Consider the following 17,134-nt stretch of genomic DNA (forward strand, 5'->3'; position numbering starts at 1 on the left):
TTTGATTGAGAATCCGATACCACGATCACGAGAAATCGGGAATATTAGTCTAATGAAACTAACCGTAAATCCATTTGAAACTCTTAAAAAATGTTATCTTGCAGTTATTATTTTTCTTATCATATATGGTCCTTATCATATCTTTGAAATATATAAGTTGCATAGATGAGTTTCCGGAATTTAAGGTGAAAGCTGTTTTTGTAAAGGTTTGAAGGTCGTGTCGGTTGCTACCTTTTTCATTTATGATGATAAAAATACAACCTAGTTAATGTTATATTGAATTACCACATAACAGTGTCTTCTCACGTACCTATTTTGCCACTATTTCGCCATTTGCTTGTCAGCGCGGAAGAGGCACTAAACCGGGAATAATCGAGGTTAAGGAGGAAAATCTTTGCCCAACAGTGGGACACCATTATAGGCTAGATAAAAAAGAAATTGTCACCGCATTATTTTATTAACATAATAACTAATGTGGTACAGTTTGCAACTTGTCGTTAAAAAAGTTTATCGATTAATTGTCTCTCGATTTCCATTAGCTGTGCCAAACTGTACTTTATATGTAACATGATAAGGATGTGTTGACTGCGTTAGTGCAGGAACCATAGAGTAGCTTACGTAGATACCGCATTGGAAGGCATTTGTTACGACATGTGGACCACACGTGCTATGTAGAAAATATTACACTGAATAAAGCGAGCCTTATCTTTTACTTACGATTAAAAAATGAAGCCTCACTGAATTCACTATTAAGCTAGGTTAAATTTATCCTGTCTTTGGTAACAATTCCAAATCTTTTCTCTCGATTTTTAATTGATGAATATACCTTTTGACGTAGCAACAAAGTGCACAACAGATTACTTAGGTACTTATTCCGCTGGCTCAGCGAACTGAAGTGAATCTTGGCATTCGACACTAAAACCTGGTGTCCACTGCGGAATCGAGCCACGTTGAATTGAGTCCTCATATATTTTTATGCGATTTGACGCGTCGCTAATGGACGCAGTTTCATAAGAAATGCAGAAGGTGAATTAATGAGACTCGACTCGGCGTCGGCGAGCCTAGTGCACGCCGGGCTTAAGACTTCGCCATTCGCTCTTGTCTTGTGCGATTTGATGCCATTCATCCACTTGAAGGTCACACATTATTCCTTAAAGAGTATTGTATTGTATTCCTTCAATCTTCATAAGGCATTTGTTATTCTCAACGACGCTATACTATTTATTAACATACTAAAATTGTTCTAATGCGCCTAGCCTTCAAAGAACATACACTAGAGAATTTTAGACGGGACTAATCCCAATAAGACCTGTTACCCTTCGGGTTGGAAGGTCAGATGGCAGTCGCTCTCGTAAAAACTAGTGCCTACGCCAAAGAGGATTAGTAGTCAAAGCGGACCCCATGTTCTCATGAGCCGTGACGAATGCTGGGATAGCGCAAGGAGGATGATGTATGCTCATTTGCTCAATCTAACGAGCTGAGACCTGTGTAACTAAGCGGGTGCATACAATAGTCAATATCGATCAGGGTTAAGCACCGCCATGAACTGTTTGTGTTCGTATCGATTCTACATATATATTTAATTGACTTTTGTTAGGTGGTTTGCAATTAAAATCTATGGGAATATTGGGAATGTAGGTCACAAATATTTGAAATAAAAGGAATAAACTTTTCATATCATTTCATTTATTATGAACCAACCAACCTACAGGAACAGATAAACCAAACATGTAGGTAATTTACCTATAGGTTACAGGTAAAGGTTACAACACAGGGCTATATCTACAACTACGTATATATATTTAGAATTGAATTAACAAGCTCTTCTTAATCGATTTTGTTTTACGATAAATCTAGTTAATACATAATACGATATTAACCTACGATATTAAACTAGAATCACCAAATTGAAAGGGGGACTCCTTTCCATTTTAGCATTTTCGCTCCTGTAGCGTCTTAAGCAGTATGTGTGATTAAGCTACAGCACCTCCCGTAGCTTATATAACCCAATTCGTGCTCAGCATATTCTACTACATTTGCTGCAAGAAAAAAACGTCCCGAAAAAAGTTCCTAATGTGAAACTTAGTAATGTGGAAATGAAAATAGGAAGAGGAAGAGGTATTTCAAAATTCGAGTTGGCAACACTGAGCGTTAAACGTTTAACGCTGTCATTGAGCGTTAAAGATTTAACGATGTCATTATATATTAGACTCCTCACGAAGACGATCTTCATCATGCTTTACTGTCCGTTTTTGGGCCAAGGTTTGAAACCAGACCCTCTAGCACAACTTGCTTAGTCGCGTGCGATTCCATACTTTTTTTTTTAATTTATTTATTTAATTAGGGACTTACAATCCTTAATGAAGTCGCGCTTGATGTATGGACTCGCGCACCACATGCCAAGTTGTGTTAAAGGGTCTTAACCGGATAGGTCCTGACCTATCATGGGTTTCACGACCTCTTAAAAGTCTGAACAGACATCATGAAAGTACTTATTTTCGATTTCTAGTAGGTACATGTAGAAAAGCCAACATAATATTTACCTTCAACACTTTACTGTTATGCTCTAAAGCCTTCTTCTGTTTGTTAATCCTTTTTACTATTTGTACTATTTGTATTTCGAACACTCTAAGATGTTTTTATAACTGTCATTTTATCTTCCTTCACTTCTCAAACTGAACTACATCAATGTGGTCGCATTATTTTCTGTAAATAAATCTATTCCTTTTTACTCTGCATTTTCCTCTAATATCTAGAGCGCTTACGTATTTTTCTTACAATTATTTACTTCGCCATTTAATTATGTAACTTATCACGTAGCAGACAAGGTCGAGATTTGATCGATGAAGAGCGGTGAGGCTGAACAGATCATGTTTTAATAGATAACGCAGTTATTAAGTTAAATTACTGGCAGATGTCACACATCTGCATTTTTATTAAGAGAAGCTTAATAAGACATGTACACTAACATACTCTGACGAATTATTTTGTACTTTTTTTGTTATTGAACTCATTGTCACAGATTATAATTGTAGTTGTAAATTAAATAAAAAGAGGCACTAAGACGGGAGTCATGGAGGTTATGGGAAGAAGCCTTTGCCCAACAGTGGGACACCATTATAGGCTATTAAAAATCCTAATAAATGATCTAAAGGAGGTCGTCTGTGGCAGAGGTTAAGGGCCCTCAGAGACTCGTCGACTTTGTGACACGCTCAAGGCTTAAGTAAATGTAGGGCTCCCTCTGTCTGAGGGGCCCTCGAGATTTTGAATCAAATAATTTTGTGTCCTTACACAAAATTATTTTAGTTTTTTAGAAGTTATTTGTCCGCACTTCTATATTATAAGAGGTGATTTATATACTGAATACACTTGATCATTTTGATAGCACTGAATTATTTGTTTTATTTATAACACTTCACTTAGTAAATCACAGGTTGTTGTTTCGGTTGGGGTTGGGCTGGTTCCCTGTGCACTACGACTGCTGTTGGCTGAACTCTAGCTACTGCTTTTAGTAACCAACTTCTTATACATTGTCTGCATTTGGACTGTATGAAATACAAGAGAAACAGTGCCAATATTACTGAGATAATTATGAGGATTATTCCAAAATAATTCAATTTCGTGTCTACTTGTCCAGTAACACTATGGACTTCAGCAATTGCAATACTGTTATGTGAACCATCCTCTTTGCTCTGTGCATAGCCCATTTTAATTATATTCAAAATTTACTTTTATTACACGATAAATATATGACACACGTTGTGTGTTGTTAGTACCAATATTTTACGACAATTGCTTATAGTTGACACAAATACATATTTATAAGACAATATATTAGTAACACATACATTGCAAAATTCATTTAAATTAGTACAAAAATAATTCTGTGATCAAAGTTCATACTTTCACAATACAATCTCTTCAGCATTTTATGCTGTTATACATAACGTAAACACTTACGACATCATGACTAACGCTACCCAGCCAGTACTGTAACCGCTATGCTTTGCTATAAAACAACATCACATCATTGCCTTACTATGATAAATAAGACGGATAATGTCTGTTTTGACCGTTCGTATGTAATATAAGTCCCGTTACTGACGTAAAGTTCAACTTAAAACTTAAAGTATCTGATTTCCTAACTAGGGTGCGGAACATCATGTTGCAGAGTCCGACTTGAAGCTGATTATACCGGTGTAATGAGTTTGAACGTAGTCTTCCCTCTCGAGAGATAAACTACCGATGCTACTTTTCGGAAAACAGGAAAAACTTCCTGTTCCCGGGGTCCAGGCTCCATCCAGGAGATGCTAAATTAAACACAGTAGCGGACCCGAATGTCACGTTCTCTTATTCATCGATTAAAAACCTTACAGGTTTATTTATAACCCTACCACTTTTAGTGGTCCGCGGTTTCGAGTTAGCTTCGCTTTCGCTCTGCGTTGTAGTGGAGTCGCTTACCTTACGTAGGTTCACGCTATCGTTGATGTCATCATTCCAAACGTGAGCTGGCTTCAACCTATCAATTGAAATGCGAGCTTGCCTATTTTGAAATTGGATGAGAAATACTTTATCGTCTCTTTCTAAAACTTTAAATGGTCCCATATACGGTGGTTGTAAAGATTTCCTCACGGTATCGTCTCGTACGAAAACATATTCACAAGTTTGCAACTCTTTGTGAACAAATAGAGTACGGTTATTGCGAGAACCAATAGTTATCGGTTTGTATTGAGCTATTGTATCGCGAATGTTGTCAACTAAACTACAAGGATCGCTAGGTTCGTTTGACTGTGTGCTGAAAAAGTCTCCGGGCAACCGTAGTGCCCGTCCGAACATCATTTCTGCGGCGCTTACGCCGTTATCGCTACGTCCTGCGGCACGCAGGCCAAGCATCACAGTAGACAATTCGTTTTCCCAAGAGCCGTTGTCCATTCTAGCCATAAGGGCTGCTTTAAGGGTGCGATGGAATCTTTCCACCTTAGCATTGCTCTGGGGATGGAACGGTGTGGTCCTAATTCTATCTATGCCTAACAGTTTCATAAGCTCGCGGAACAAGTTACTTTCAAACTGGCGTCCTTGGTCTGTCGTAAGTCTGGTCGGACAACCGTAACGTGCGATCCAACCGTCGAATATAGTTTTGGCTACAACCTCTGCTGTCATATCCTGTATGGGAAATGCTTCCGGCCAACATGTACGCCTATCTATTATTGTAACTAGGTAACGGTTTCCATGTGGAGATGTCGGAAGGGGTCCGACTAGGTCTACATGGATATGTGTCATACGGTCGGCATCTTCAAACGTTCCTAATTTAGACATCGTGTGACGATTAATTTTTGATTTCTGACAAGCGATGCAACATCTTGCCCAATTAACTACGTCTTTGTTCATGCTAGGCCAAAAGAATTTCTTTGTAACTAGCTTACGAGTAACACGCGTTCCAGGATGACTTAAGTTGTGCACACTTTCGAATGCTGTACGTCTAAACTTTTGTGGTAAATACGGTCTTGCTTCTTCTAAAGAAATTTCACAATAGACAGATTTACTACATGTAGGTATCGCTATTAGTTTTAATTTTATATTGCTATTTCCGTCGTGCTGATCCGATTGCGTCATGTTTTTTAACCATTCATCTTTTGCTTGCTCGTCGGCGAGTTCTGCGTAGTCAAGTGATGTGGGGCAAACAATGGTCTCTATGCGAGAGAGTGTGTCAGCAACAACGTTCTCTTTCCCACTTATGTGCCGGATGTCAGTGCTGAATTCGCTAATGAACAATAGTTGCCTTGTTCGTCTTGGTGTTTCGTTATTATTCTTGCCTATATTTTCGAATGCTCTACATAAGGGTTTATGGTCCGTGTAAATTATCAGCGGCCTACCTTCGAATGATTTACGAAAATGTTTCAGTGACATGTAAATAGCTGATAGTTCGAGATCATATGCAGAATAACTTTTTTGAGCTTTAGTCAATTTTTTTGAAAAGAAACCTAAGGGTTCCCATTTCCCGTCAATCAATTGATTCAAAGCTGATCCTACTGACGTAGTTGACGCGTCAGACATTAAGGCTAAGACTGCGTCGGACCGAGGGTGGGACAACGTAACGGCTTTTTTAAGGCCCATTTTACATTGCTCGAACGCCTCTTCGGTCTCGCTCGTCCAAATTATAGGGGTCTTGTCTCGCTTTTTCGCGTTAACTAAATATCGGTCGAGTTTAGCCTGCATGTTCGCTGCTCCAGGGACGTGAGAGCGATAAAAGTTTAGCATTCCTAAAAATCTACGTAATTGTTCTACGTTCTGTGGTTTTGGGTAGTCGACTATGGCTTGCACTTTCTCCTCTAACGGCCTAATGCCCGTGGTAGTTACCTCATGTCCTAGGAACTCCAGCTTCGATTGTCCAAAGCTACACTTGGCTAAATTGATCGTTATGCCGTACTTGTCGAAACGCTCGAAAACCAGTCTAAGATGGTCCCTATGCTGCGCCTCATTATCGCTCGCGATAAGAACATCATCTAAGTAATTGAACAAGAAGTCGAGACCTTCCAGAACTGAACTGTTCATGAAACGCTGAAACGTTTGAGCAGCACACCGAAGCCCAAATGACATTACTGGAAATTCAAATAACCCAAAAGGGGTAATTATGGCGGTTTTTTCAACATCCTGTTTAGCTACTGGAATGCAATGATACGCCCTATTTATGTCTAACTTGGAAAATATCTTTTTACCTGCCAATATGAACGTAAAATCATGTAATCTCGGTATTGGGTATCTATCAGGCTTAGTTTGTGCATTTAAGGCACGATAATCACCGCAAGGGCGAATTTCGCCGTTCTTTTTTGTTACAACCGTTAATGGACTGGCCCATTGACTTTTGCTAGGCCTACAAATGCCTAATTCCTGCATACGACGAAATTCCTCCTTAACTTTTTTATACCTGTCAGGTGGTAATGGTCTAGCCCGCGCGAATGTTGGTGCACCCGTCGTTTCGATATGGTGTACCACATTGTGTGTGGGTGTTTCCTTGTATGTCGGTGGCTTTGTTATGCTAGGAAACTGCAATAACAAATCATGATACGGGTGGTTACCATTGACAGTATTAATAGTTGGTTGGTTGCTACATACGGTCGGTGCGGTTATATTAAGAAAAGTCACCAGATCATGCAATTTGCGATCAGTTAAATTTACTACTAACTTGTGATGACTCAAAAAATCGGCTCCCAGTATTGGCTGTTTAACGTCGGCTATAACAAATTCCCATTTGTACGGTCTACGTAACCTTAAATCTAACGTTAAAACTTTAACACCGTATGTTTTGATTTCTGAGCCATTTGCTGCAAACAGTTTTAGATCAGAGCACTCACCCGCACGTTGTTTGTTCTGCACTGGTAATAAGGAAATGTCAGCACCTGTGTCCACTAAAAAATGCAGTCCAGTGTTTAAGTCTGTTACGCATAAACGACGGCTTGGTTTGATAGTACAGATCTCCGTCCTAGTCGCACTCTGTACTATCTCCGCTAGTTTTCCTGTTGGTTGAGTACCCATGCGCAGGGTTGGCGACATTTGGTGGCGGCGGGACCGAATCGGAAATGGTAGTAACAAAGCCAATCTGGTCTCCTCTCGGCTTGGTTCCGGTGGCGTGACGTACTCCTTGGTCTGGACGCTGAACGACCTCCGCGTCCTCTCCTTCCGTAACTGCGACCTCTTGGCCTTGCCCGTTCCAAGTCCATCATTCTGACGCTTAACTTGGCAATCTCAGCGAGTATCACTGCTGTATCTGCGGTTCCTGAGGTGTTCGCTGCGGCTCTGTGCGCCTGACTCTGTGGTACTGCCGCTGCTGCCACGTTAGGGATTCTAGTGGCTTCCGATACGTCATCGGCGATGTTGGCCAGTGTGTCAAGATCGCTCTCCCTGGATGCTACCAAAACTGCGCGCACTGCCGTAGGTAGGTGATTCTGCCACATTATTCTCAGTGTGGCATCGGGGAAGCTGTCCTTAGCCAGGTTGCGCATCTTGGCCAATAGCTGGGATGGTTTTTGATCGCCCAGGTCCATTTCCCCGAGGACCTTCTCTACTTGCCTGTTTTTGGAATCTTCCAACATCTTCAAGAGCTTCGCCTTAAGCTCCTGATATCGGTTGGTGGCGGGCGGGTTAGTTAGAAAATCTGCCAGCCGCAGTATTACATCCTTTGGTAGCTTTGACACCACCATGTCGAATTTGGCGTCGTCCCCTATCCGCTGTGGTGTTAATACCGCTTCCGTCCGGATGAACCAAACTCTGGGCTGGTCCACCCAGAAATCTGGTATCCGGCTCGACACTGAAATGGCTACCACATCGGTCGTTTCTGCTGCTGGTACATTGTCCGCGCCCGGTTGAGTCTCACTGCCCGAAGTTAATTTATTGGGATCCGGACTCATTTTTAATCACTTTAACTGTTTTTATTATTCACTGATCGTCCACTGATTCACGTCGGGAGGTCACCACTTTAGAAGTTATTTGTCCGCACTTCTATATTATAAGAGGTGATATATTTCCCCAGTATTGGCTGTTTAACGTCGGCTATAACAAATTCCCATTTGTACGGTCTACGTAACCTTAAATCTAACGTTAAAACTTTAACACCGTATGTTTTGATTTCTGAGCCATTTGCTGCAAACAGTTTTAGATCAGAGCACTCACCCGCACGTTGTTTGTTCTGCACTGGTAATAAGGAAATGTCAGCACCTGTGTCCACTAAAAAATGCAGTCCAGTGTTTAAGTCTGTTACGCATAAACGACGGCTTGGTTTGATAGTACAGATCTCCGTCCTAGTCGCACTCTGTACTATCTCCGCTAGTTTTCCTGTTGGTTGAGTACCCATGCGCAGGGTTGGCGACATTTGGTGGCGGCAGGACCGAATCGGAAATGGTAGTAACAAAGCCAATCTGGTCTCCTCTCGGCTTGGTTCCGGTGGCGTGACGTACTCCTTGGTCTGGACGCTGAACGACCTCCGCGTCCTCTCCTTCCGTAACTGCGACCTCTTGGCCTTGCCCGTTCCAAGTCCATCATTCTGACGCTTAACTTGGCAATCTCAGCGAGTATCACTGCTGTATCTGCGGTTCCTGAGGTGTTCGCTGCGGCTCTGTGCGCCTGACTCTGTGGTACTGCCGCTGCTGCCACGTTAGGGATTCTAGTGGCTTCCGATACGTCATCGGCGATGTTGGCCAGTGTGTCAAGATCGCTCTCCTGGATGCTACCAAAACTGCGCGCACTGCCGTAGGTAGGTGATTCTGCCACATTATTCTCAGTGTGGCATCGGGGAAGCTGTCCTTAGCCAGGTTGCGCATCTTGGCCAATAGCTGGGATGGTTTTTGATCGCCCAGGTCCATTTCCCCGAGGACCTTCTCTACTTGCCTGTTTTTGGAATCTTCCAACATCTTCAAGAGCTTCGCCTTAAGCTCCTGATATCGGTTGGTGGCGGGCGGGTTTGTTAGAAAATCCGCCAGCCGCAGTATTACGTCCTTTGGCAGCTTCGACACCACCATGTCGAATTTGGCGTCGTCCCCTATCCGCTGTGGTGTTAATACTGCTTCCGTCCGGATGAACCAAACTCTGGGCTGGTCCACCCAGAAATCTGGTATCCGGCTCGACACTGAAATGGCTACCACATCGGTCGTTTCTGCTGCTGGTACATTGTCCGCGCCCGGTTGAGTCTCACTGCCCGAAGTTAATTTATTGGGATCCGGACTCATTTTTAATCACTTTAACTGTTTTTATTATTCACTGATCGTCCACTGATTCACGTCGGGAGGTCACCACTTTAGAAGTTATTTGTCCGCACTTCTATATTATAAGAGGTGTGTCGTCATTTTACTTCGTTTCTTATAGTAACTAACTATTTTCTGGATCATTATACGTCTTGGATAAGCTTGAGATAAGAATAAAAATTCAAAATGGCGCGGGCCAATCTGAGGATGATTGCCACCGAGGAGAATGAGGACCAGTTTGGTTATGTGTTCGCTGTCTCCGGTCCCGTCGTAACGGCGGAGAAAATGTCCGGAGCGGCCATGTACGAGTTGGTGCGCGTCGGCTACAACGAGCTGGTCGGAGAGATCATTCGTCTGGAGGGAGACATGGCTACCATTAGGGTGTACGAAGAAACGTCGGGTGTAACCGTGGGCGACCCCGTCCTGCGCACCGGCAAGCCCCTGTCCGTGGAGCTCGGGCCCGGCATCCTGGGCTCCATCTTCGACGGCATCCAGCGCCCGCTCAAGGACATCCACGAGATGACGCAGTCCATCTACATCCCGCGCGGCGTCAACGTGCCCTGCCTGGCGCGCGACGTCAGCTGGGAGTTCAACCCCCTCAATGTCAAGGTGGGGTCCCACATCACCGGCGGAGACCTGTACGGCGTGGTGCACGAGAACACGCTGGTGAAGCACCGCATGATCGTGCCGCCCAAGGCCAAGGGCACCGTCACGTACATCGCGCCCGCCGGCAACTACAAAGTCACTGACATCGTGCTGGAGACGGAGTTCGACGGCGAGAAGAAAAAGTTCAGCATGCTGCAGGTGTGGCCCGTGCGCCAGCCGCGGCCCAGCGCCGAGAAGCAGCCCGCCAACCACCCGCTGCTCACCGGCCAGCGCGTGCTCGACTCGCTCTTCCCATGCGTCCAGGGCGGCACCACCGCCATCCCCGGAGCCGGTTGCGGCAAGACCGTCATCTCGCAGGCGCTGTCTAAGTATTCCAACTCTGACGTCATCGTGTACGTCGGTTGCGGGGAGCGTGGTAACGAGATGTCTGAGGTACTGCGTGACTTCCCCGAGCTGACCGTGGAGATCGACGGCGTGACCGAGTCCATCATGAAGCGTACCGCGCTCGTCGCCAACACCTCCAACATGCCTGTGGCCGCCCGTGAGGCCTCCATCTACACCGGTATCACGCTGTCGGAGTACTTCCGTGACATGGGTTACAACGTGTCCATGATGGCGGACTCCACGTCCCGCTGGGCCGAGGCGCTGCGTGAGATCTCGGGGCGCCTGGCCGAGATGCCGGCGGACTCCGGCTACCCGGCGTACCTGGGCGCCCGTCTGGCCTCCTTCTACGAGCGCGCCGGACGCGTCAAGTGCTTGGGAAACCCCGACAGGGAAGGTTCCGTGTCCATCGTGGGCGCCGTGTCGCCGCCCGGCGGAGACTTCTCGGACCCCGTGACCGCGGCCACGCTGGGCATCGTGCAGGTGTTCTGGGGGCTCGACAAGAAGCTCGCGCAGAGGAAACACTTCCCCTCCATCAACTGGCTCATCTCATACAGCAAATACATGCGCGCTCTCGATGACTTCTATGACAAGAACTACCCCGACTTCGTGCCCCTCAGGACCAAGGTCAAGGAAATCCTGCAAGAAGAGGAAGACTTGTCAGAAATCGTGCAGCTGGTGGGCAAGGCGTCGCTGGCCGAGACCGACAAGATCACGTCGGGGTCACCACTTTAGAAGTTATTTGTCCGCACTTCTATATTATAAGAGGTGATATATTGGTGTGGAATAATAAGCACTTTATAATTAACCCCGTATATTAAAATAACCAGTTAACGTTACAATGGTCGGAGTGAGACTGGCGTCTCGTTCTCACATTGAAAGGATATTGCTTTTGGCTAGTCAGCTCATATCGCGGTGCGCACGTACTTGAATATGAGCTGACATAGCTATACTGTTCCTACAGTTTTATGACGGATGGGTTTTTCTTACTCTGATGATTCTTTTGGGCCTGGTTTGAATCATGGTAATTAAAGGTATCAAAACCGAATATTTCTGCAAATAAAATACTTAACTTTAATTTTCTTTGTATGGGAATTTCAGGCTTTATTACTGCTGTTTCTTAAAAAAAAACGGGCAGCTATCATCATGCAATGTATAGCATAATCTGTGTTTTAAACGTCAAACGTGTTTTTTTTTTTCATTAATTTTGACACGTTGTTAAGGCTCATTATCAAAAACTATCTGGTAGCTAAATCGCATCTTGTTAAATTCGCAAAAAAAATAATAAAGTACACTAAGTTTCTTAGAGATATTAAGGGCCGGTTGCAGCAAACCGTCTGTCATCAATTTCAATTTCAATTTATTTCTTCTTAACGAAAATTACATGTCAATACATATTTACAAAAATTACAATTATGCCCATCATAGTAACTATAGGTAGGTAACTTTTATAATAATAGCCCTCTAGCTGGCTGAATACACTGCACTTTACATTTGTTTGATACCATCTACTTGACTGTATTCTTGCAAATAAACGATTTGATTTTGATTTGATTTGAATCATTTATACAATTGTTCTTATTCAAAAATTATTCTATTGAATAGAAAGCTTCATTTAATAAATATTCCTTGAGATTATTGATAAAAATATTATATGTAAGTTCAGTAGATTTAAGATTATTGGGCAAACGATTATATAGTCTCGGACCAATGTACCACCCACATTGTTCGGACTTTTAAGTCTGTGTCTGTTAGGGAGGAGATTACTTCCATTTCGGTAGTTAGGGCCACGCATCGCATCGTTAAAGCATTCGTTAAATTTTATTGTATGGGAAGTTCCATAGACCTCTCTGCGTGACGATGATGTGTCCGTCAAATGTGGTTGATGCAACTGGCCTTAAATGTATTTGACATAAAGTTACTTCCATTAAAGCAAACAGGCTGTGTATTTGTATAATACTCTATTTAATTTTCCATAAAAACGCTAATACACTACTTTTTCCATGACGAGCAAAAGATAAAGTAGGCTAGATATATTATGTTATCTGTGTAAAATAATACGACCTTGGCCCCAACCCATAATTTAGGAGGTCAAGGGTAAAAGGTTTTAGAGATGTTATGAGGTGTCTGTTACATACGAGATGTAAGATTTATGTGAATGTACGTACTTTACCACCTACATAATAATTGCAACTTCGATAAGTCTAGTTTTAAAATGATTCGAGTGTAAAAGTTACATTTCAATCAATGATATTTTTTGTGCAAAAATCAGCCAATGTAAGGTACAGCGGGGTAAATCTCGACTAGAGGGGTAAATTGTAACTAATCAATTTTCTTCCATTATTACACTATGATGTCGAGCTCTACATGCACACGCCTACCATATATAATCTGTGGACACTCTGTTTAATAATGCAAACATTGTAAAACATGGAAAAAATCGAATTGATAAAATAGCGCGTTAACGCGTTTAACACTGTCAGTTTGGAAGTCGCAATAGAAGTTTCACTTCAAAACCAATTTGACGAATATAATCTCTAAACGACAGTAATTGTAAATTATAAAAAAATACTTCTGTATTTTTAAGACAGTGAAACCGAGCAATCGCGATAGCATAAAAAAATTCCACCAGTAATTATAAAGTAGAAAGACTTGCCAATTTTCTCCGTTCCTTGTTTTCATTAGACATTTTCAGCTTATAAAAGCTTACTGTCCATGAACTCAATTCTGCTTTACACTTTTGATGTTTTTTTAGCTCATTTTGATACGACCTCTAGATCAATTAAAACTTATGTTTTGATATAATAAATTAATAATTATCTGTGCGTTTCTTTCGAACGGGTATGAATAGTGTGTTTGAACACTTTGAACAAGTATATACGAAATACACATTCGAATGATAACAAACTAGCATATATTACATACACAATGTACGTTTTAATTAACCTCGTTGAGTTAAACAAATAATCACCAATATTTGAATTTTATACTTACGCACGCTTAACCTTACCGCAAAGCGTGTAAGGTACAGCAGGACAAATCTCGACTGGGGGGCAAATGCTTGGTCCATTTTTTCCATGTTTTACAATGTTTGTATTATTAAATAGAGTGTCCACCGGTTATATATGGTAGGCGTGTTCAGTTGATACATGTAGAACTCAACATCATAGTGTAATAATGGAAAAAAATGGATTAGTTACAATTGGGCAATTGAGATTTGTCCCACTTTACCTTACCCAAAAGGCATGTCGCTCGCACTTATTGTTGTTAAATTGCCTGTTGACCAGTGTTTCCCAACACTTTGAGGTAGTCAGTAGTTACACTAGTTACCTTATATTTTGACATATTTGGTCATATATTATAATAGGGCAAATACCTCACCCTATTCAAGTTTTGCTGATGACATAACTAAAGGTCGTATCAAAATCTAACAAAAATCAAATCAAACTGATGAAACAGAATCGGAAACCGTTTCTATAAGTCGGGCTTTTTGTAATTTTCTTAATGTTGATGACATCGCCACAATGGAGCATCTTTTTTGTTTTTTGTCTGGCGTAGCTGCGCTTTCATTTGCTATAGGTATAGATATAGTTACTGTCAAAAGTAGTAAACGATCTGTGCCAAAAATACATGCTATAGGTACTGTAATTCTCCTCCTTATATCTCTAAAGTTCACGATCATACGCATCAGTCGGAGACAATGTAATTAAATATTCTACATAGACAGACAATCAGTACCACTATACGACTATAGGTAATTTGTCTCCGTTATGAAATTATATAATGAAAGTAATTTTAGCGCATACTTTAATTCTGTACTTTTGATGATTAGCTGTACCAAATATTTTTTGATATGTGACATTATATGGGTAAAGGGACCTTATTATCGATGGCGCTTACGTCGTTATGTTCATGTACAAATACGACGTCGCGGGACCTAATCGCCATCGAGAATAAGGTCCCTTTACCCAGATAACGTCACATATTAAATTTTAGCAGATTAAGAAGTCAATTTTGAAATAAATATTTACGTACTGGCAAATTATTAACAACCAAAGAAACTAATAACAATGTCTTTCTTCCACAGTGTTAGTGATTAAAATAATTCGTTCAATTGAAACAAGGTGAAGTGATAACATTTGTTAATTAAATTCAATTATATTGTTACCTGTATTCAACGAAAAAGGCAATAATTGTTAAGTTTTATTAGTGTTAAAGACTTGTTAAGTTGAATAGTGAAATCTAGAAGCAATTATTAGTCAATTTAGTCAAAAAAATCTGTGATCAAGAAAGTGTCAGATCAGAGAAGCAAGTGTGAGAAGCTCAAAAAGTTCGTTTCAAAAACTTTCAAGTGAGAAAAAGTGACGTTTCCAAGGAGTACAAGTCTGAAACGAAAGAAAGGGTCTAGTTAAAAGTTCAAAAAGTTCGTTCCCAAGATTTTGAAGTGTGACGTGCAGGAAACGGTCTAGTCAAAACTCGAAAAAGTGTTTCGCAGACTGAGAATCTTGTCGCGGGACTGAGAGTTGTGTAAATTGTGAGAAACGGTCTAGTCAAAACTCGAAAAAGTGTTTCGCAGACTGAGAATCTTGTCGCGGGACTGAGAGTTGTGTAAATCGTGAGAAACGGTCTATTTAAAACTCAAAAAAGTTCGTCTCCAAGACTCTCAAGTGTGGAACGCGAGAAACGCGCGTTTCTCAAATTCAAGATGGCGTTTGCTGCAGCCCGTATGATACTGAAGGACAAGCGGAGAAAGGCTTCCAAGGAGGACTTCAGGGACCCCAGGAACAGAAGCAAGGTATTTGTCAATATTTATTGGAAGCTAACTTTCTTGAAACATAATCGTATTTTTAAATATTTAAAAACGCGTCTCTACTTACGTTTATTATACCTATTGCTATTGGCGAATAAATGGTGATTCTTCATTAGGTATATACACCGCTGCCGGTTGCACTCAGAATGAAGAATCACAATTTGTTTCAAAACATGTAGGTATAATGAAAAATGTGAGTAGAAACGTATTTTTCAATATTTAAGTTTTGTTGGTTTGCGAGATTGAAGTGTTTTTAGGATGTTGGACTTTAGTGCTCCCACTAATTTAATGTTATACACATAACTGCCAGTGTGGGAGCACCAAAATGGCAATTCAAATTGTTTCATACATTTTGATCAACCGAAATTTATGAAATGACCTTGATATGCCATAACTTGTGCCCTGTACGCGATCTTAGAGTCCGTCTAATCTAATTTTACAGAAACTTGAATAAGACAAAGTGATTTTATAAAACGTCATATTTTCATAGGAATTGTAAATTAATGATGACAATTTCATATTTAACAATCGAGAATGTTAGGTTGTTAGTCTGACAAAAAAAAATTGGTATTCTGATTAATATTTCCAAGCGGCTACGGTAGCTATGGATAATTACAGATATTTACACTCTCAAATTATCAATTTACAGTTTTCCAACAGAACACTGAAAACACAATCGCGTTATCTATAGGTAAGACAAATTTCTGCTGGCCTAGTCAAAGTGACGATCGCTTTCATGAGCTACGACAACGAAACTTTTATAGTCTTTGAGGATTGTGTTTCTTTCGCTACGGAGCATTTGTCACGTTGGCTACGCGGCCCTGCACAGACAGCGTCTATTTTATTTACTCCCTAATTGCTGCATAAATATTAAAGCTGAGTAATTAAGAGGAGCACCGTTAATTATGAATATTTCAACCGAAATGAGATCCGAAGATATATCTGGAAATTAGCGCTGATGCCTAACCTTTGTCATTGAGATTGCATCATATTTCAGCGAGTTCTGTGAGGATTTGTGTAACGAACAGCTTAAAGTACTTAATTGTTTATTTGTAGGTTAAATAATACGTAAATGCAGTAAAAAGCTTCATTTTTTATTAATTTTACATAAAGTAATCTATTTAATTATATTCTCGTTCTATTAATGCAAATAAGTAGTGTATTAAAAATGATGTTTTAGTAACGTACGTGTTTTAAAATTATACAGATACAGTTTTAAAATTACCTTAATTATGATACAGTATTTAGCCAACATTTTGACTCGATTTTTGAGCCATAATCCAAATGCATTTTGATTATTTTTTTAAGGGTCCGGAATGCCGTAAGGTACAAAAGTAACCCAATATTTTGGGGTCAACTTTCATGACATTTGTTACACAATTTTGTCTGTTTGTTTAACACAATAATGTTTAAATATAACCTACCTTAAATGGAGCACGCGTGTTCATTAGTCGGGTTCGTTCGGAAATCGCTCATTATGCCGCGACTGAAAAGGCTTTCAGTCACACTATATCGCGACAAAAATTCCTGTACAAAATATGGCAGTAGGCATGTATAATTGATAAATAAATAGATATTTTCCTTAGACTATAGATGTTAGTAA

At 41.0% G+C, this 17,134-nt stretch overlaps 2 protein-coding genes across 2 annotated transcripts in view; both read left to right on the plus strand.

Moving 5' to 3' along the window:
• Window positions 1-9,872: 9,872 nt before the first annotated feature.
• Window positions 9,873-11,456, plus strand: LOC125230336 (V-type proton ATPase catalytic subunit A). The gene has a single exon (XM_048135467.1). The coding sequence runs from the start codon at window positions 9,921-9,923 to the stop codon at window positions 11,454-11,456; it is 1,536 nt and encodes a 511-aa protein (XP_047991424.1). The 5' UTR covers window positions 9,873-9,920.
• Window positions 11,457-15,231: 3,775 nt separating this feature from the next.
• Window positions 15,232-17,134, plus strand: part of LOC125230253 (calmodulin-like) — a 129,123-nt gene continuing 127,220 nt past the window's right edge. Inside the window, exon 1 of the mRNA XM_048135360.1 lies at window positions 15,232-15,516. Within this exon, the coding sequence (XP_047991317.1) occupies window positions 15,427-15,516 (90 nt within the window). The 5' untranslated portion in view covers window positions 15,232-15,426. The remainder of the gene's footprint in view (window positions 15,517-17,134) is intronic.

The sequence above is a fragment of the Leguminivora glycinivorella genome, chromosome 10 (genome assembly GCF_023078275.1).
Source record: "Leguminivora glycinivorella isolate SPB_JAAS2020 chromosome 10, LegGlyc_1.1, whole genome shotgun sequence".
NCBI lineage: Eukaryota > Metazoa > Arthropoda > Insecta > Lepidoptera > Tortricidae > Leguminivora > Leguminivora glycinivorella.

Excerpts from the sequence above, each read along its gene's own strand:
- LOC125230336 (XM_048135467.1), top strand. The coding sequence starts at position 9,921 with ATGGCGCGGGCCAATCTGAGGATGATTGCCACCGAGGAGAATGAGGAC.